This window comes from Emys orbicularis, chromosome 9 (assembly GCF_028017835.1).
Source record: "Emys orbicularis isolate rEmyOrb1 chromosome 9, rEmyOrb1.hap1, whole genome shotgun sequence".
Lineage (NCBI taxonomy): Eukaryota > Metazoa > Chordata > Testudines > Emydidae > Emys > Emys orbicularis.
Genome location: NC_088691.1, coordinates 2326330 through 2347508, shown reverse-complemented (window position 1 = coordinate 2347508; position 21179 = coordinate 2326330). Strand labels below are relative to the sequence as shown.

General features: G+C 47.8%; 2 protein-coding genes across 2 annotated transcripts; one reads left to right on the top strand and one right to left on the bottom strand.

The window, feature by feature from the left end:
* Window positions 1-769: 769 nt before the first annotated feature.
* Window positions 770-1897, bottom strand: AGTR2 (angiotensin II receptor type 2). The gene has a single exon (XM_065411285.1). It carries the CDS (start codon window positions 1895-1897, stop codon window positions 770-772), a length of 1128 nt encoding a protein of 375 aa, XP_065267357.1.
* A 16459-nt stretch (window positions 1898-18356) lies between these two features.
* On the top strand, window positions 18357-19667 carry LOC135883367 (nyctalopin-like). Its single transcript, XM_065410433.1, has one exon. The coding sequence runs from the start codon at window positions 18357-18359 to the stop codon at window positions 19665-19667; it is 1311 nt and encodes a 436-aa protein (XP_065266505.1).
* Window positions 19668-21179: the final 1512 nt, after the last annotated feature.

The window sequence follows — 21179 nt, the reverse complement described above, 5'->3', positions numbered from 1 at the left end:
CCAGCCTGCGACCCCATCCACCAGGCTGTAGAGCAGGTGTGTGTCTCTTGCTCCACCCAAAAAGCTTTCCTGAATCAAAAGGTTCCCCTCCAAAAATAGATATTTCAACAGTTCTGGCTTGGGGACAATGTTCGAAAGGGTTTGGTTTTGATCCAATTACTGTCTATTTGCTGCAATGGTCCCAGAATCAAACAAACAGGAAATAAGTCCAGTGTTTTCAAAACATGGGGGGAGGGTTCTTTCAGAACGCATGAATAATCTGATCTCTTAATCAAATACTCTCACTAAATGAAATACAGAACAAAATCTTTTCTTACAAACAGGTACAGTAATATCTGTATTTTACTCATTTTATAACACGATTGACAGCTTTTTGTCATGCCAAACTTTCTTTCAGGAAGACATTTTAATGAGGGGGTGTAATATTCACATTTTTCTCTATTGCACAGTCTTTTATTAGCATTATTTTTGGTCATCCTTTCCTATGTCGTATTAAACTGCATTCACATGCCCCCAGCTACATACAAGCTTATAATTTTAAAATGTCATGTATAGGTTTATTTTACATACATTACACCTTATGTAAAAATTCTACATTCATTGCTCTTTGCCAAAAGGCAGGTAAAGTAGATAACCAGGTACATTAAAATAAATTCTCCTTTGAACATTTAGTGCCAGAAACTATGGAAAATGGAAGGGGAAAAAAAAAAGAGGACAGTGTTGTGGCATTAATAGCGTCCAGATGCCCCAAAGAAACCCTGTTTGCTACCTACAGTGTTGGTTTACAGTTCAGTCTTTCTTTGTCACAGTCCCCAGGGGTCTCGGCCTCTTTAAGGTAACTCCCTTTTCTTGAAGAAGAGCTTTGCCGGGTGCTGTTAAACTGATAGACTCGCAGCTTAAACAGATGTTGGAGCTTCTCTTGGAACTGGTGTCCAATGAAACAGTACAACAAAGGGTTGATGCAACTGTTTGCAAATCCCAGGCAGATGCCAAAAGGCAAAGTAGTGTCGATGACTGTTGTAATGTCACAGTTATCAATGATGTTCATCCGAGCCAGGGCATCCAAAAAGGTTAAAATGTGGAATGGAAGCCAGCAAATTAAGAAAGCCACAACAACTGCAGCCACCAGTTTCAAGACTTTGTCTCTTTTTTGTTTGTTTTTCCTGAATTCCCGTGCTTTCATTAAGTGCATCCAGATCCACACGTAGCATGTGGCTATGACAATTAAAGGAATCAAAAAGCCAAGAGTGTTTTTCATTAAGGCTGTTCCAGCAGACCACTTTGCATACTTCTCATAGGGAAAAGCCATAATGCAAGCATTCACCCCCAAGCTTTCAATGAAGTACGTGTCACGGAAATAAAACGTTGGCAGGGAAGACAAACAAGCGAGGCCCCAAACAAGTAATGCTATCAACGAAGCTTGTTGCAGTGTTCTCCTTTGAGATCGAATAGGATAGACAATAGCCCGGTATCGATCCATGCTCATGCAGGTAATGAAAAATATACTTGCAAACATGTTCAGAGACAGAACAGAACTTGAAATTTTGCACATCACAGATCCAAAAAGCCAGTTGTATCCGTAGGCATAATAGGCTGCCCAAAGGGGAAGTGTGGCTAGGCACAACAAATCGGCCATGGCCAGATTGAAAATGTAAATATTAGCAACGGTTTTAGGGCCGTGATGGCGGCAGAGTACCACGACCACCACACTGTTGCCAGCAAGCCCAAGGACAAAGATAACACAGTAGAGCACCGGAATCAGTGTAAATTGATAATCTGAATATAGAAGTGGACAGGGGGAGGGAGACATCTGCTCAGTCGATACGTTTGTAGAGGAGGAATATACATCTTGAAGCGTTTCTTCCGTAGTGTTGAGCCTGGAGTAATTACTGTACATCTTGGGGATTGGCGAGGAGATACTCACTGCTGGAAATTCTTGTGCTAGAGACACCTTTATCACCACATTGTTCACCTGCAGATATAAAACAAGTGTTAGAGTCAAACATAGCCTACAAAATTACCTTTGCTATTCTCAGAGCTTCTATCCCAGTGACAGGGTACAATCAGCACCAAAGAGAGGTGATGGCACGTCCTAATTAGGCCTAGCAAAGGGATGAGCTTCTGGGTTTGTTCTGAAATTCTGAGGAGGTTCTTGCTGTGGGCAGCAGAAGGGAAAGCCCATTGATTCAGGACAAGTCCCAGGCTGGGTTTCTCCTGATTCTCTTCCCCACGCGCTCATCCTGTTTCCCAGCTTTCTCACAGCTGACATAAAACAATCATTCTTTGCACGTCCATGCAAAGAGTTCACAGTGCTTTACAAGCATTCATCTCACCTCCCAGCCAGCCCACAAGCGAGGCAAAGCTCCATTTCATGGAGTGGGCAATTAAGGCATGGAGAAGGCTACAAGGCTTGCAAATGTCACACAATGACTAGTGCAAATCAGGGAATAGAACCTAGTCTCCTGCCTCCAAGTGCTGTGTATTCACTGGAAGAGAAGAACGTGTCAGGGAAGCAAGGGCCTGCTCCTGCTCCCAATGAAGTCAGTGGGAGTTTAGTCATTGGACTTCAGTGGGAGCAGGACTGGCCTTCAGTTCAGTAATGCAACGCAGGAGCAACACCACCACATAGCTACGAATACAGGAATAAAAGACAGACCTCGTTCACATCTTTTGGGGACCTACTTCATGTGAAATTTCAATTCAACATTTATTGCATGTGCACACCAAGCAGAGCATTAGTCACATTGTATATTGGAATTGGAAAAGGTTCAGAAAAGGACAACAATGATTAGGGGTATGGAACGACTTCCGTATGAGGAGAGATTAATAAGACTGGGACTTTTCAGCTTGGAAAAGAGACGACTAAAGGGGGATATGATAGAGATCTATAAAATCATGACTGGTGTGGAGAAAGTAAATAAGGAAGTCTAATTTACTCCTTCTCATAACAGAAGAAGTAGGGGTCACCAAATGAAATTAATAGGCAGCAGGTTTAAAACAAACAAAAGGAAATATGTTTTCACATAACGCACAATCAACCTGTGGAATTCCTTGCCAGAGGATGTTGTGAAGGCCAAGACTATAACAGGATTCAAAAAAGAACTAGATACGTTCATGAAGGATAGGTCCATCAATGGCTATTAGCTGGGATGGACAGGGATGGTGTCCCTAGCCTCTGTTTGCCAGAAACTGGGAACGGGCGACAGGGGATGGCTCACTTGGTGATTACCTGTTCTGTTCATTCCCTCTGGGGCACCTGGCATTGGCCACTATCAGAAGACAGGATACTGGGTTAGATGGATTTTTGGTCTGACTCAGTATGGCCGTTCTTATGTTCTTATATTTTTATGTAAAAGTTTAATCAATAAAAAGGATATCATTTTGACATTCCATTATTTGTCATTATGTAAGATAAAACGACACTTGCTGTTTGTTTAAATACTCATGGAACCATTTATATTTATGCTACTAACAATCCTTGCAAGGGATAAATGCAGTCCAGCCATTTCAGACCTAGCCAAGGTCTCTGTAAGACACGGGGAGTTTTGACCGGGTCAGGACTGCAGGATCTGTCCCACTGAGATCTAACAATGCTGTTTTATTTAACAAAGGGTGAATGACAGCCTCAAAAAGTCTCAATATTTTCTATCATTTTAACAACTTTAGGCAATTCTTCTCATGCATGATCATGTATGGTTTGCACAAAATCTTTTAATACTACAGTAAATAATACACTGCCTAGAAAAATCTGGTAAAACGAACTTTTAAATACACGGTTATCATAATGTAGTAAGAATTAAATTGGCAGCAGATAGATGTATCCTAATACATTAGTGCCTCTTCATTGAAAGTCACACACACACACACACACACACACACACACACACGATCTTCAACTCAATTTACTGTTCATTTAACAGTTCCTCCACCATGGTGAGGGATTTGGTTTGGTTTTTGTTTTTTAACTGCGTACATCACCTTTTTCTCATGCCTACTCTATCCTGAAACCTTTTGAAGTGTTGGAAATAGAGCCATGAAGTCTTATCTGTTTGATTTACTCTCAGTAGGACTGTTTTATGTTTACTTTTAGATAAATTATCATGAACTAGCACCAGCTGTTTCTACATGCTCAACTGTCTGCACTTAAATGATTCATTTCAGATTTTTTATTTTCATTTTATTTCATTTTTTGTAAAGTATTGTACTTATATTTGCTATGCTTCCACTTAAAGCAGCATGACACATTGCCTTATGGTAGGTAAAGCAATGTATTTTTAACAAAATTTTAACAGTAGATAAACAAGAAGTGACGTCCACTTACCTTAAAAGTGTTGGAATTCAAGCTGGAGATGGATATAGAATAATGTGGTCCCTTATTCCACTTTCCTTCTAGAGGGCAACATCTCCAGCTCTCTGCTTTCTTTCTGATACATTCTGTTGTCTCCACCAGGATACTTTAACCTACATAACTCCAGGACTGAAATATGAATGCTTGCCAGTTTGTTGATTTTTTTTTTTTGGCAGCAAAACTGATTGAGAATCCCCCATCCAAGATCATGTGAGTACACGTAGTAAATCAGAAGAGGAGAGAAACAAGAACAAAATGAAATTCGCATAAACATATTGAGCTGTTTTGCTAACATAGATAGTGGGTTCCTTATACTAGGGAGGTACACACACACACACTCTGTAGTTAATGGTTTTCAGGGGGAAAATCCCACTTTCTTTAAAGGATTCTCAGTCTTTGACAACAAACTCAAGAGAGCAGTAGATGTTTGTGCTTATTAAAGAAAACAGGAAAGTCAACAAAGGGAGTAAAATGTGCAGAAGATAATGTAGACTGTGGGAAGCAGGAGGGGAAACTGAGGCGAGCTCACAGTGGGAAAATATTTAATTTGTAAGTGAAGGAAAAACTCAGGGGGCTGCTGCCTTCTGATACACAGTATGGACATACATTACCCAGGTGTCTTAAAACAGGTACCTTGCTTGTGAGATGATGCACAAGAGTCTAAGTTTGCAGCAGAGCAAATCCCAGAGCAGAGAGAGAAGAATCATGCTTTGAGGTAAAGCAACAACAAGCCCATTGTTTGAAAGCACAGCAGAGCTGTAAGCCTGCAAGTTCAAACCCAGATACAACGCACAGTAAATGGTGTACATGAACGTACTTCCCCATCATTCCCATTTCGTGCTTCTTTTACTTGTACGTTATTTAGTTGAAGACGCTCGTGCAAGAGGATGGGTGCAAGCTAAACATTCACAAGCGCTGTAAACATTTTGTTCTCTTGTTAGAAGTCTGCTTTCCTCTGCCGCCCCAAACATCTCTGCTGGGGCTATGTGACCGCTCCTCCCAACGAGAAGGGACACTTGCCATGCAGAGAGCGCCCCAGGCCCAATGCTGGACGTTGCCCTTAAAAATGCCCAGAGGGCAGAAAGCTCTTCTCTGCCTCAAATACTCAATGCTGCCCCCGCTGTAGCTTCCCTCATTGCACGTGGCCTGCACGACACAGCCCCCACCACCAGCACTTCTACGTGCCCCTTGCAGCTCCGCATAGACCACTGGTTCTGGAGCGCCGGCTCCCTCGGACGTGCCCAGGAGCCCCAGTGCCAGCAGCCCACTACAGCCTTTGCAACCAGCGGGCAGAAGGTCCAGATCCCGCCCACTGCCTGCCACGACCTGGACAGCACTCAGCCCTGCAGCAGTAACAATCAAATACCGCCCCAGAGAAGCTGGCGCTCGGGGGGCTGCTGCAGAGAGCTGCCCCCGTTCTGGTGACTTTGGGGTTATTGAGACTTGGGGCTGTTCTCGGGGAGCTAGCCCCTTCTGTCAGGCGCGTACGTGATCCGCACACCTCGCGGCCATTACTGTAGTCACCTGGCAGGCAGGGCGGCGCTCCCGTCCCACTGCACGGCCGCGCTCTGAGGCACAGCCAGACCTGCCTCGGGCCCACACGCAGCCTGGTTTGTTAGTGCCCTGCCTGCTGGAGCAGCCTGTCTTGCTAGCGCCAGATCACAACACCCCTTACAGAGCCGGTGGGAATGGCCCTATGCTGTTCCCTCACAGCCTAACCGGGTCGTGGCAATGTATCACTTTGGACGTTTTCATCAGAAAAGGGGAGAGAGATTCTCTCTCATGCTCTATCACCTGGCTGGGGCACTGGCACTAACTGGGACTGCCTAATTCAGAGCCAGCTCACTCCAAATCAGGGACTTGACCCTGGTCTTCCACATGCCTGGGGAGTGCTCTGGACACAGCCACCCCCCTCTTCCCAAGTCACCAGCTCCACTATCCCTCTGAAAACACAAGTCCATCCGGGGGAAGAGGGTTGAAACATTCTGGTTTTGCTCCAGCATGGAACAAACACAAAGACTTGGACGGTTGCCATGCAACTGACCTGCCATCCTGGGCTCAGCTCTGACCCTCTACAAACATGTCACATGCTCACGCAGGTCCTGAACGCCAGCCTAGTGCCTTAACACAACAGCATCCAGGCTTTCTGCGGCAGGGGACGCCAGCGAGGGTCAGCTCTCATAGCTAGTCCCGGGAGGAGAGACCAGGCCGCAGCAAGCCGTGTGAGAGGGAAGGGAAGGAGATTCTTCTGCCAACCCAGATGGGACTGGGCTCTGCCACTTGTAACAGATTAACCACAAACCTGCACACACAGCCCCAACAGGGCCTGGATCCACAGGTGCACTGGACGGCAGGGGGTGCAGAAGCATAGGCCTGTTCACGCCACAACTGCTGCCCTGTGTAGGGGTTGGACACCTTGTTATCCGAGTACAGAAAGGAGAGGGAGGCAACTGGTGATCAGTGTCGCGCTGGCCTGCCCTCCTCCAGCCCCGGTCGCTTTCAGCAGCCAGCAGGACATTAGCTTTATTCTCATCATGCCGAAGCACTCCCCAGAGCCAGTCCAGTCAGGCGCCTTCCTTGGCGGGACTGTGAGCTGCAGCCCATATTGCAAGGAACAAAAATAAATAAATAAATAAAGATATGGAGATATACCTATCTCATAGAACTGGAAGGGACCCCGAAGGGTCATCGAGTCCAGCCCCCTGCCTTCACTAGCAGGACCAAGTACTGATTTTGCCCCAGATCCCTAAGTGGCCCCCTCAAGGATTGAACTCACAACCCTGGGTTTAGCAGGCCAATGCTCAAACCACTCAGCATGGCCTGCCGGGATCCGGGTTTCATAAGCTGTGTGCGGAGCAGAGTTTGGAATGCTTCATACACAGCGTTATTGGCCGCTCGGCTTGATGACTCGCAGCCCTCTTGAAAACAGACCCTCTATGCCAGCGGTTCTCAAACTGGAGTCCACGGACCCCTGTGGGGCCACAAGAATCCTCCAGGGGGTCCGCAAGTCATGTCCGGGACCACCAGCCCCGCCGATCAACTCCTCCCCCTCCCTCCACATGCCTCCTGCACACCGCGGAATAGCTGTTCAGCGGCAGGCAGGAGGTGCTGGGAGGAAGGGGGAGGGGCGTGCTCGGGGGAAGGGGTGGAAAGAGGTGGAGAAGAGGAGGGGCAGGGCTGGGGCTTTGGGGGAAGGGGTGCAATGGGGGAGGGGTCTGGGGCTGAGCAGGGGTTGAGCACCTCTGGGGAAAATGAGAAGCCGGCTTGGGGGTCCGTGAAAATGGGTCGCTAAAGTTTGAGAACTGCTGATCTAGGCAATAGCCACTAAGAGCTGGAGACCCGGGCTCCAGTCCAGGGGGCCCAGGGCTCTGCTCCCTTCTGTGGGGGTAGCTGAATAGGGCAAACGGTATCTCCAATGCACACTCCCCTAGAGAGCGGGGAGCCTCTTGGGCCAAGCGACATGGAAGGGATCTGTTCAAGAGAACATGGGAGGGGAGACGCCACACCGTGCTCCCCTGATGACAGAGTTAACATCTGCTCGGAAATCCAGCTAATGCTGTTAAAAACCAACCTCCAGAGACTCTTGGGGCTCAGTGCGCCCTGGAGACTGACCTACCCTCTCACTCCACGTGGAGCCTGTGGCCAAGGAGAACACGTGGGAATGGGGATGATTTTGCTGCACCTGATCAGCCAATACACAAATGTCTCAGTTTCCAGTGCTGGCTCCTTGCACAAAATCCCATTCCCTAGAAAGCAAATCAACCACACTGCTCGGCAGACTTGCTTTTGAGTCAACGTGTAGTAAAACCTGGCCCTTACTGCACAAAACAACATGATTGAAAAGCAGAGAAACTCCCTTATTCCCTCTTTTCACTGCCGCGCACCTCAGCCAGTGCTTCATGGACAGAACGACCGAACTGACGTGCCCAGGATTTAAAATCTACCGATACGACAGTGACGCTGCTCTGGGGAGCAATGTAGGAAACAAAAACAGTCGCGTGTCCCAGTGAAACCATGCGCCAAGGGCAGATAAACAGCACAGCTGCAATCCTGAATCCAGAGCATTGCACGCATCTTTCAGGAAGGACGATATAGAATTCACCCTCCCTGCAGGGTAACTCCCCCGCCCACACATCCCCACTAGCACAGGGCCAGCTCTAAGATTTGGGGACCGTAAATCCAAATCAGAGCCAGCTGAAAAATGATATGTGGGGGTGTGGGTTAAAAATAAAATAAACTTGTTCGCTTGAAATTCTTCATGGGAAGTTTCAAAAATTTTCAGTGATTGATGAAAAACAATTAGTTTTCAAAACAAAAAAATAAAACTGTTCTCATTTTCAATTCAGTTTGGGGGGGGGTTCCACCTCCCCCTTCTTTCTCTTTAGCCACTGGAAAAGATCAGGGGAGAAGGGGCAGAAACAAAAACAACAAAAGAAAAAAAGTCTAAAAATGTTCAGGTTTAAAATTTAAAAATACAATCTGAAAAAAAATTTTAAACAGAAAATCTTCCACAATTTTTTTAGAAGGCGCCATGTAATTAGAAACCACTGAAAATGAAAACGTTCACCTCGCTCATATCACGATGCTCCAGCACTACAAGGAGGAGCGTACCTTTTGAACGCTGTAACGAGGGTTATGTTTCACTAAGCGCACTGTGTTCTCTATTGGATAATTAGCACCGAACACCTCTGTCGAGAGCGCCTGGCACATGCACACAACACAAACCCAACTCTTTTCAGAGCTGCAGCGGACATCATGTGCCTCGCACACATGAGAAAAATTGCACGTTTTCACAAGCCCACATCATTGCTCGATAGCCCTGTGCTCATGTGCTCCTGGGCGGGAGTTGAGAGAACGTCGCCCTGCAGCCAGAATTCTTGCTGCCAGCTGCACTGTACAGAACCACTTCTGACAGCGCCTTTGCCCTGCTTGTTCAAACAGACGATAGGCTTTGTAACGAAGAAAAAAAATCAGTAGCATGTGAAAGTTTATTTTGCATGATACGGAGAGCAAATTACTGTTTAGACTGAACTATAAACAGTGTTTTCTTCTCCAGATCCTTTTCCGTTCCTCGTGGACACTTGCTCTATCTGCCCTACCAATACCTCTGGGAACGCCTAAAACCTCACCAGGGCTTGTCTCAGAATAGGTCAACCTGGTAATCTGAGGCGTGATCGCAGCAGGGTTAAAAACAGGCGCAGCAGCAGAGGCTAGCAATGGGAGGACGTGCCCAAGGTCCCCAGCGCGCTTGTACGGCCCACAGGGAAGCTAGCGTCTCAGCATCGAGGCTGCTGTTTGTTGCCATGCTAGAATGGGGAAAGCCGTGGTAGCTACGTCCACCCATGCTGGGATCGTCCCTCAGATTACAGGCCAGACGTACCCTTAGTAGCAGAGGGATAGGCCCAAAACAGACATGGCCTCTGGCTCCAGCTCCAGGCGAAAACATCACCACCAGGTGGGTCTTTGCACACTGGCCACACTCCTCGCACACCCATTCCGCAGAGACCTCTGGAGCTGGGCTGGTGGGGCACCTAAGGAGGAGGGGCTTGGCAGTGTACTCGCCCTTTCTCTAGACTCCCCAGAAGCTCCCCAGAGAGATCCCACAGGAATCCAGGCCCACAGGGTGGGAGCGGGCGGGGCAGGGAAACCGGCTGATTTCTACCAAGCACTCTTCTTCAAACCCACCTGGTGCAATCCCAGGGTGAAACGGCCCTTACCCACTAGATCAGGAACCATGCTTTCGAGGGGCTCCAGCAGCTGGGAAGACCAGCCTGACGCATGGCGGCAAATGGCCCTTTTCCTCTCAGACAAATGACAGGCAACCTGCAGGTTTTTGGGGACGGGGGCAGGGGCAAGGCCACCCAGCCCTACTGATGGACAGATGAGCAGGAAGTGCCTTCTGTTTCAGCCCCCTTACCTGAAGCTAACCCAGCTCGGAGCCTGCATGGACATGTACACGAACATTGGGCCCTCACGTCTATTGTGCTCATCTTGATCAGAGGCTCATCTTGCTAACATCCGGCCCAAACGTTCAACGGGTTGGTTGGAAAATTACAACAGTAAAAAAAGCGGATTAAGGAGAGTAAATATGAACCCATAATTCATCATATTGTTTTTGTAAATTAATAAATGTACATTAAGGAGTTTGTGTCTGGGGTTTCACGGGGAAGCTGACAACTGTTGCTTTCCCAGCCCTCGCCTGGAATATTCCAAACAATGTAATATTTCAAAATGTTCTAGCAACTTGTCAAGTCGTACTCTTGAGGTTAAAACCTCCTTGGCCTGCCAAATTCCTCCATGCAGCTCCAGATGCATAAGACATTTGTGGATTTAATTTGTTTCTTTTAGGAAAAACATGGGGGAAACTCATGTAAATCTCCTCCCCAAGAAACTGCATCAAATGTAGGTCAGTAACCCACAGCAGAGTCCCACTCTGGATGGACTTAGAACAGGATGCCGAAGTCGGAGAGCAAGGTCTGCCTCGGCCACATGCCAGGAGCCCCAGGGACTTGCCAAGAGCACGCGCACTTTTGAAACAAAACGTGCCTTTATGTTTCACTGGTTTGCGACCACTTTGCACACTCACCTTGAGAGTGACCTGCCCGCGGCTGCTTTCTCACAACACTTCATACAAACAGAATGAGACACTCCAGGAAAGGTTTGGGGATTTTTAACATGCAGCCATCAGTGAAACGTGGGCGCTCATCTATCCCCTCCACTGTCCAAAGGCACTTCCTGTGGAAAGGCATGGCCTCCAGAGTCTCTTTGGAGGGATGGGGCCGGCTGCGGTAAGCCTGTGTTCTGGATGACTACCCAAGTCCTGCTTGGGCCCATCATCTCTGGTCCTGGCTTTGCATGGGGAGGTCTCCATGCTCTCCCCTCTCTGGAATGGCACTGCTGGTCCTGATGGTGGAAATACAGACCAAGGAGCCCAATGATGATACAAATCAAACAACACTAGTAAGACTTCACTGTTCCTGCAGTCAAATAGAAAAGGTACCAAAATTAGCCTAGCTCCATCTCTCCTCATTTAGAGGTAAGAAATAAGGTTTGCTGCATTTATAGCTCATTGGACCCACAAGGAGCAACAATCTCACCAAACACTAGGAGAAGTAGCTGATGCTAATAGTACGAGAGAGAGACCAGGAGAGAGTTTGGCACAGTGGAATGAAACCATCCGGGGCAGTCGCATTTAAACCAGCCACTCCCTCCACGGATGCTCTTTCACCTCTAATACTGTCAACAGCAAAACCCAACCAGGACAGGAAAATATTAGAAAAGTGACCAAACAGGTGGATCGTGGCTTGGGTAAAATACTAAGCAGGACATTAGACATCTCCAGCTCCATAAAGCCTCTGCAGTGGGTCTGCTAGGAAATAAATCCCAGGGAGCATCCAAATCGCTGTCTGAAGAACAGTCAAAACAGGAATTTAGCCTGTGCATGGGTCTGAGACATGGTACCAAATGAACTGGAACAGCTCAGACTTCCCATGCAAAGTGGAACGGCAAGATGTCTGAGCCAAAACACTTGGTGTATGTACTCTAGGAAACATTAATACCAGAAGCAGCAATGGGACAAAAGAAATAATCCCCATGAAACACAAGATCTATGGCCCTCATCTCGGGAAAATAACCAGGAGACTGGCTATAAGACACAGATATGTCATGGTGGAAACAAAATGAAAGACAGTACATCAGCAGTAGCAAAAGCCAGGAGTGTGAGCAAAAGGTGACCCTTCGACTGGAAATTCCTCATGGCAGGAACCTCGTCTTCGACCTGTCTGTAAAGCCCCACACACACTTATGGCACTATGTAAATAATAGAGTTACTGTCGAGTTGGGCAGCCTTGATGTCCTGGGGCTTTCACAAAAACAAAACCTCTCTAGGTACGGTATACTGTGTGAACATCAAGTGCTTGAGAAGCAGAGCGCGGGTTGCATGGAACTAGCTGGAAATGCAGCTAAATCAAGCAACATTTGGCATAACGGCAACATGCATTATTTTCACAGCTAGTGCGAAGCGTAGGCAACTTTGCACGTCATGAGGCCACATAGGGCCAACCTGCAATCATCAAAAAATGGTTCTGCATGATGCAGCATCTTGCAGTGGGTGTCTGTCTCCCAACAGTGCTGTCACCGCTGCATGCGTCTGGAAGTTATAAAAGGGCTATAAACAGACAAGGAAATCGAATCACTGAAGCCATAACAAGATATAAATATGATATTTATGATATCCAAAACCGCTGCGTGTTTAAGGAACATTTTGAATTGACAGTATATTCCTCAGCCCCAGATGGTTCTATTTTCCCACTAAGTTTTAGTCCCACTAGGAAATATCTGGCAATAAAAAAAAATTCTAAGAGCAGTATAAATGTTGATATCTGAACATTTCCGTTAAGAAATTAACTGCAAAACAGCCAGCATGAAAGGGAAGGGAGCGGAGTTGAAATCAGGACCCTGAGAGTGGCTATGTCAAGATGCCCAGAAGAGGAGTGGTTGAGGAATGGATAAGTCCTCCCGTGGGCAGAGCTGCTGGAGTCACGAAAACAAGCACAGAGCACTTGTAAAGAAGACGGGCAGCACATCAGCTGATCTACCTTGGTCACTAGGAGCTAGCTACAAAAAGTAAACAAGAACAGAAACGGAACATCCCTGGCTGGAAAAACAAAGCACCTTGCCAGCCCACTTGGAGAAGGGTAACCCCTGCCCGCCTGCTGAGGCCCACACAAGGTCTCAAAAGCACCAGATGGTTGTAGTTCTGCTGACCTAGGTCAAGGAGAAGCCAGAGGGACACTGCCTCGGGGAATGGTGCACAACACAACGTGCTGCGGTTGCACAGTGCGTGTCGGCACACAGGGGTGGGAAGAAGGAATGTGTTTGGATCAGTGCCATCAGAACGCACTAGCCAATACTCCAGACGTGGGCACGGATGCAAACAGCCAGTAAGGTCTAGCTAATGGCCCCAGAGTGCATGTTTCTGTGCTCTGTCTGGGGGTGGGGGGGCAGGTTCTATCCCCCAACCCTCAGGGAAGTCTCCTGCACAGAGCCAGACCCTTCAGGTTTGGGGCTGAAAAATCAGCATTTGGCCTCTAGGAGGGACATCTGCAAATTGCCACATGTCCTCCTAGTTAAACAAATGGTGTTGTTTCCAGCTGGGAGGTGGAGGCCATTACCCAATGCTGCAGTCCCAGCCAAGCTTCCAGAGAAGAGTTGTTCTTATGGGGCTTTTGTTCCTCTTCTTAAATTCTGAAAGGAAAAAAACCAAACACAAACCGCAGCAAACAAAGGGATCAGAGGAAGAGGGCGCCTTCTAATCTGCTGCTGCTACAACACCACAATGCACATTGGTAACGAGATTCATTTAGTGCTCACTTAAGTTCCAGCAGAGCTGCGTTGTATGTCTTGTGCTGCTTTCCAGACACAGCTGGCAAGGCCGAACGGAGCGAGACCATTGTGAGAGATGCAGGGAAGAGAGAGGAATGGAAGGAAACCAAAATCTGGGGAATATAGAAAGGAAAAGCTGAGACAAGAAGGGGTTGAAAACAGACAGAGAAATGAATGGCAAAGGGGAAAAAAGCATAAAGGAACCGAGACATTGAGGGAGAAGGTGCTTTTAAAAAGCCCTGATTAAAACTAGTGAATTCCAGTATAGGGAAGAAGGGAAAAAACCCTGGAATCATTAAAAATTAAAGAGCAGAGATTGTGTCACTGGTTATTTTGTTACCATGTCAGCTGTGATCAGTTGTCTAGTCAACTTGGCGTCTTAAGCTAAACAATGAGATCTCTCACTGCCAGCCATCAGTTGCCAGAGATATGATAATCAGTCCCCAGAGGCCTCTCAGATATTCACCACGACTCAGATTAATTCTCCACTCTGGGGCGGGTGGAGTCTGACAATGGGTCTACACTGTAGCAGGCCCCCCACTCTCCTGAATCCACCAAGCACATTGGTCAGCAAGGGGTCTGCGCTGTAATGCACGCCAGCTCTTTCTAACGGCAGCCCAGTGTTTCCCTACTAAATATTGTATTGGGGGGAGCAAAGGGGGACTGGAGACTTCCCTGGGGGGATGTGGGTACAGAGGTCCTCTGAGATTGGAGGCTGTGTCATGCCAACTGAGACCATCCCCTGCCCCAAGTACTATGGTCGGAGCTGGGCCAAAACCCCAGACCGGCGACGTGGGTCTGGATCCAGGTTTTGGATGTGCCTCAAAGTGCAGAGCGGCCGGGATTCCACGTTCTCGTTCAGTCCATTACAGAGACTGGGGGTTGGGTCGAGAGTTCAAGCAGGCCCCAAAGCTCAGGAATGCTCGGGTCGCAGGCTGGCTCATGAACAGCTTTATAAGACTGCAATGAGCAAACCCCATTACCTCGAAGGAGGAAACCACTACAGAAGAAGCCAGAATACTAGGCCCATACCCATGCCTTTCGCCGGGACCTTTGCTTAGCCTCTTTGGGTAGGCCTAGCACTTTTGCCATGGCCCCTAACCGGACCAATTCCGGTTCACCAGGACCCCACCATAATGCACATTGCTGGTCTCAGGACTTGAAGGGAAGAGGGGTCCGTGAGGCAATCCGTTGGGATATCCCCCCAAAGTGAACTCACTCCTTTTACATGAGCATTCGGGGAGAGAGGAGGGGAGTGTGTTAATTTGAATCCTCCAAATCCTAACAGCAGTGGTTCCCAAATTTGTTCCGCCACTTGTGTAGGGAAAGCCCCTGGTGGGCTGGGCCAGTTTGTTTACCTGCCGCGTCCGCAGGTCCGGCCGATCGCGGCTCCCACTGGCCGCGGTTCGCTGCTCCAGGCCAATGGGGGCTGCAAGAAGCGGGGCGGGCCAAGGGACGTACTGGCCACCGCTTCCAGCAGCTCCCATTGGCCTGAAGCAGCGAACCGCGGCCAGTGGGAGCTGCGATCGGCCGAACCTGCGGACGCAGCAGGTAAACAAACCAGCCCGGCTCGCCAGGGGCTTTCCTCGCACAAGCGGCGGAACAAGTTTGGGAACCACTGCCTAACAGCCTTCTCTGCAGAAGTGGAGTCCAGTTGCTTGTTCCTTTTTTTTTTTTTTTTTTTTTTTTAAAGTTACGTCTTCACAGGGAAAAGAGCCAGAAACACATTCGGGGTTTTAAATGACAGTTGAGGTTCATCTTTCCATTCTAGCTCCAGGATCAAAACCAAAGGGCGTTAGGACGTGACCCCTGAAACCTTCTCCTGTATTAGAAATGAGTAACACTGGGGTAAAGGCAATGTGTGGCTTGTAAGATTTCTGTGCTTCCCCCCACATTGATGATTTGCCATTTACCTTCCAATTAGAGTGAGAACATTTCAAACAAAAATGCAGATTCTGGTCAACTGAAATATTTAGTGAATTTGTGCCAAACTTTGCAAATTGTTTTGGTAAAAAAACATGGAAAAAAAAATCCAAAAGGTCTAAGTGATTTGTTTTAACAATTTTTAAATTAAACATTTCAAACTTTTCAATTAGAAATGACTCTTCATTTCAAATTTTACTTCAATTTTATTTTAAAAATTTGTAAAAAAAAGTTAAAGAAAAAACCCTCAGAAACAAAAATGTCCTGTTTAAGGTCAAAAGAAATGTGGTGTTAACCTAAAATGATTCTCCCCTCCCCCCATTTTTCAGTTCAGTCACTGAACCAAACAATTGGTCATTCTCAGAGCTTTAATTCCAATAGCACCCCCCAGGCGCCATCTGAACACATAGGGAGAAATAGTCCCTTTGCCCTGTACAGCGTAAACTTACATCCTAAGGCCCTGGTCTTGCAGTGAGCTCATGGAAATGAACACTTACGCCCATGCAGAGCCCAGCTGAAGTCACTGGAGAATCCGCTCCCACGTTGCTCATTGTAAACTGTGGACAGATTATGCGAGGCTGGGCTGGGCATTGGAGAACTGGTGCCAGAGTAAAGTCCCAAGAAGCATGCATCTGGTTTTGCTCAAATGAAAAGTCAATCATTCAGGCCTTATCTCAAGCAGTCACTGTGTCAGGATCATTTCATGTTCGAGTGCATTCCAGGTTGCCAAAAGCATCCATCACTCTGACACAAGGTGGCCTGTCAGCTGAATCAGGGTCAAACCGAGGCTGAGGAAAACGGCGGAGAGAAGTAAAATGTGATTGTCAGCACAGTGCGGTACACAGGCAGTGGTGCCCGTGAACTAGACGTATACAAGAGCAGGAACCCAGCGTCTGAACGCCTCTGGGGTAGATCGGCTGTGGTTTTGTTTCCCATTGGTTTGGTATCAGCATGAGCGCCATGCACTTCCTTCCCCAGGGCTGGAGCAGCAGGAGATCCTTTGAAGGGGAAAGGAGGGAAGAAAAAGTCTAGTTGAATTAGACCATTTAATTCAACTGTCTCGTTATGCAGGACACCCGCGTATGGGCCACAAGTGCTGCAGATCAGTTGTATCCAATAAGAGGTTGCATTTAAAGCTGGCCACTCCGCACGAATGCTGCCTTGGCTCATTCCTGGGGGGCCTCGCCTGCTCCCCAGTCACTATGGCTGCCCCCCACCTCAGCAAACAGTTGGCACAGATGCTATTTTAAAGCAGTTCCTGCTAGCATGGCCATGGCCCCCCACCCCGGAATGCCCTATTGCCCAGTGGTCAGGGCATCCACCCGGTCTGCCGCATTCAGATGCTGGGTCTCCCACATCCCCAGGGAGTGCCCTCACACTGGGCAATTGGCCATTCTGGGGTGGGGTCTCTCTCTCTCTGACCCAAGGAATGTTTAATTCTTTAGACCAAGTGGAGCAGCTCCAGCAGGAGAGGCTGTCCAAGTGAGAGCCCGGCTCGGAGGAAGGTTTGGCTGTCACGGATATGTTGCGGCACAACGTTTTGGTTTCACCTAATCTGCATTTGCCGATGACAATTTTCCCTACTCCTCTACTGTCAACAGGGCACAGCAGTGCCAGGCCAGTTCTGGTCGCCTGCCCCCCGTCCTTTCCCTGCACCTCTTCACTGCACCCCGTTGCAATGCCAGCCAGGACAGGAGATCAGGGTTGCAGTCAGAGCATTGTGGTCAGTCCTCCCAGCTCAGTCACACCTTCAGGGACAGGGCCGCCCAGAGGATTCAGGGGGCCTGGGGCAAAGCAATTTCGGGGGCCCCTTCCATAAAAAAAAAGTTGCAATACTATAGAATACTATATTCTCGGGGGAGCCCTGCGGGGCCCGGGGAAAATTGCCCCACTTGCCCCCCCTCTGGGCGGCCTTGTTCAGGGAACGCTTGGTGACCTGCCCCCAACCATTCTCCCATTCGCATACCACAGGCCAGGAGCTGCAGCAACAGCGTCTACTTCCCCGGACAACCCCTTCCCAGCGGTGCACTTGCTGCTGTACGACACAGTCATGCAGCCGCATGGCCAGAGGTGTATTCAGGGCACGGCTGCAGCAGCACCTGGGACAAGTGCTGTGCATGGATGTGGCACACCAGTTTTACAAGGAGCTGCCTGTGGGGGGGCGGTCTGCATCCAACACTGATCCTACACAGCAGCACTATTTGTATCCACATTTCTCCAGGCCGGGCGTGCCCTCAGCTTTTGCCTGTTGACAACTGGTACTTCAGTGAAATTGCCAAGGCAGGTCTGAGAGCACAGAACATCCTGCTCCGAGAGAGGTCTAGGCACTGGGAAGTGGCAGGTTTTGCAGAGCAGATTCTATAGCAAAGCTCATTATTCCCTATTACCATTAGAGAGAGGGGCAGGAAAAACCAGCCCTGTATCTGAAAGCAGCACATGGCTGAGGAACTTTCCTATTTCCCAGCAGTATTCTTTACAAAACAGAAACGCCAAAGCAGCTTTTGTCTGCCTAAGAACTTGATCCCCACTGGGCTGCAGCCGTCTTAAGCTGCCTAAGTTAATTTCACCAGTGTTCAGAACACAGCCTAATTAATCTTGCAGTGTTTGCTAGTCACTTCTCCAGAAGGTATGTGCTCCTTTCTCCCACCCTTTCTTTAGGAACTACAGAACAGTTGATGTGGGGTTGGGGCTCTGATGGGTCATGTTCTTTCTTATTATTTCTCTGTTTACCTGTGCAGCGAGGATTGGCCTGGGGGTGACCGTGGCTCCATGCCCTAGCGTGTGCAAGTGCTCTCCTGAGGACACCATACGCTGTAACAAAGCCGGACTGAGAACTCTTCCTGCAGAACTAGCAGCATCTGCCGTTTCTTTAAACCTATCTAACAATTTGTTAAGGATTCTTACTGCCAACACGTTCCGAAATCTGACTTTCCTCCGCAGCCTCTGGCTGGATCGCAATAACCTCACCTTCCTGTACCCGGGAACCTTTAGTGCCCTCAGCAATTTACGGGAGCTGGATCTCGGCTGGAATTCACGCCTGACACATCTGCATGCTAATACTTTCAGGGGACTCGCCAACCTCATCAGCCTGGATTTATCGAGCTGCAATATCTTCGAAATCCACCCATTGGTGTTTTCGTATTTGCTCTCTTTACAGGTACTTGACCTAACATCCAACAACCTGCGTTACATCCCACAAGCCTTCAGAAGCCTGTCCAGCCTCACGAGACTGTCTTTGGAAAGAAACCACATCGAAGCCATAGGCCGAGATTCTCTGAAGGATCTGAAAGCCCTGTACGAGCTGAACCTCCGGAAGAATCGGATCTGGACGATTCAGAACGATGCCTTCACAATGCTAAACAGGCTGGGGGTGTTAGATTTAGGACACAACCATATATCTGATTTGCCTAATCAGCTTTTCAATGGTCTGATCCAGCTCAAGACCATGCATCTTGAGGCCAACAGAATCACCAGAATCAACTGCTCTTTCAACAGCCTGCTTAGCCTGAGAAACCTGTACCTGAACAACAACCACATCTCATCCATCTCCCACGCTGCCTTCTCCGATTTAAAGAAGCTGCAATTCCTTCACTTGAACAAAAACAATTTAAGTTCCCTTCCCAAGCACTTGTTCGCAGAGCTGCCCAAGCTGAAATATGTGTTTCTATCCCACAACCCCTGGAACTGCGACTGCAAAATGCTTTGGTTCCCTACCTGGATAGCAACATACAAAGGGGTGGTTGAGGGGATGCAGTGTGCCTTTCCAGTGCTTCACAACCAAACCCTGCTTGATGTCTTCACTCACAGCGAATTAATCAACTGCTCAATACCACCTGGGCTGGCAAGTGCAGACAAGTGCGAAGAGACCGATGCCAACACTGCTGCCATGCCACATGCTATTTCTGACAAATTACTTTGGATCACACTTGCGTGGTGTGCTTGGCATTTGGCAGAGACACCGGACAAATCATTTTCTGGACTTGGATCAGATGTATCAGCATTTTTTCTGTAATCTGTTTATAAAAAGTGAACAATGGATTTAGTTGCAGGAATGTGCTGAGGTTTTGTAAATGAATAAACTATTGACAAACAGCATTTCCATCTTGCTATTGGCATTGCAAAACTAATTAACACAATTACTATGGGAACAGGATTCTAATGGGATTGCAGCATTCCTGAGGGGTGAAAAAGTCAGGTTATCAAACTCTATGCCGGGGCTCAGGCTGTTAATCTGTATTAACGCTACTGTGCATGAGTGGAGGGAAAGACTGCTCCAAGCAGCACTATCCTTCACATGAGACAAAACCAAAGTCCCCTTCGCTTGTTTCTTGTTGGCATCTAGTTGAAAGCTGAAGATGCTACTTTTTGGTCGGTATTCCCTATTTACAAAAAGCTTCTCATGTCCTTGTCTGTGTGAGCTGCTGTTAAATGTAGAGTCTCTTCACCACCAGCCTGTGATGTGTCACTTTGCACAATGCTTTGAGATGCCCTGAGCATGAGCATTCCTATATATATCTCAAGCTCTAGTCTCTTTAGTTTAGAATTAATCAGGTTAACACAGGCTTTCCTAGGGATACAGAATGTCGTCCTATGCGTCTGGACAGCACTTCCCACATTTATTTGCATTTCTTTAGTGTGCCCAATGTCCCATCACATCTCAAACATCTATAAAACCACTTCAATAATTTAGGGTCTACTTAAATGTGCAGTGTTTTCCCTCAGCTGGTACCCGGGAATGTGATACTGTATGAAACACTTCTGCAATAAGAATTTAAAAGACAGTGAGTAACAGAGCACCAGCGAGTGCGTGCCTGTCACAGAACAGTGGCATAAAACAACAGTATTTTAGCTCTCAATTATTCCTTACAGTATCTTAAGCCTCATGTAGCACAAGCCTCTGTTTAGGTGCTTGAAGATGTGTCTGTGGCGCACGCATTCGAAACCAGATTTGCCTTGTCACTTTTTATCAGTAAATATCCAGGACAGTGTAATTTCATCTCCCACATTCCCAAACACCATCTCCAGCTTCAGGGAGTTTCCACAAGTCCATGATGGTACTGCAAGACCCCTCCCCCTCTATTTGAGCCGCGCATTCTTTCCTCCCTGTCCAAGAAATTAGCCTCATTTATCTTCCCAGGAAGAATGTTCAGTGTATGTGGGTGTTTAAAACAACAAAGCCCAAAGCCCAGTGCTGGCCAGGGGACCCACTATTTGAGAGCTCTGATGTCCTCAAAGTACCATATTTCATACTGGCAGAATTGCACAGACGTGAAATAAACCTTTTAAACTGTAAAAACCAAAGCAACCTAGAAGTAATTGCGTATTTAGTGATTTGGTATTGGTGGGTTTGTTTTCAATTTTTATTTGTGCCTGTTCTTCTCTCAGCTCTGTGCCGGCTGGCCCGGGTTGATTTACTGCCTTTCTACTCCGAAACACCCCCTGCAAACCTGCTTCAAACATTCCATTAATATCTCTTGAAAATTGGCAACCGACCACCATCGGACAGGAGGCTGCTTTCTGCGGA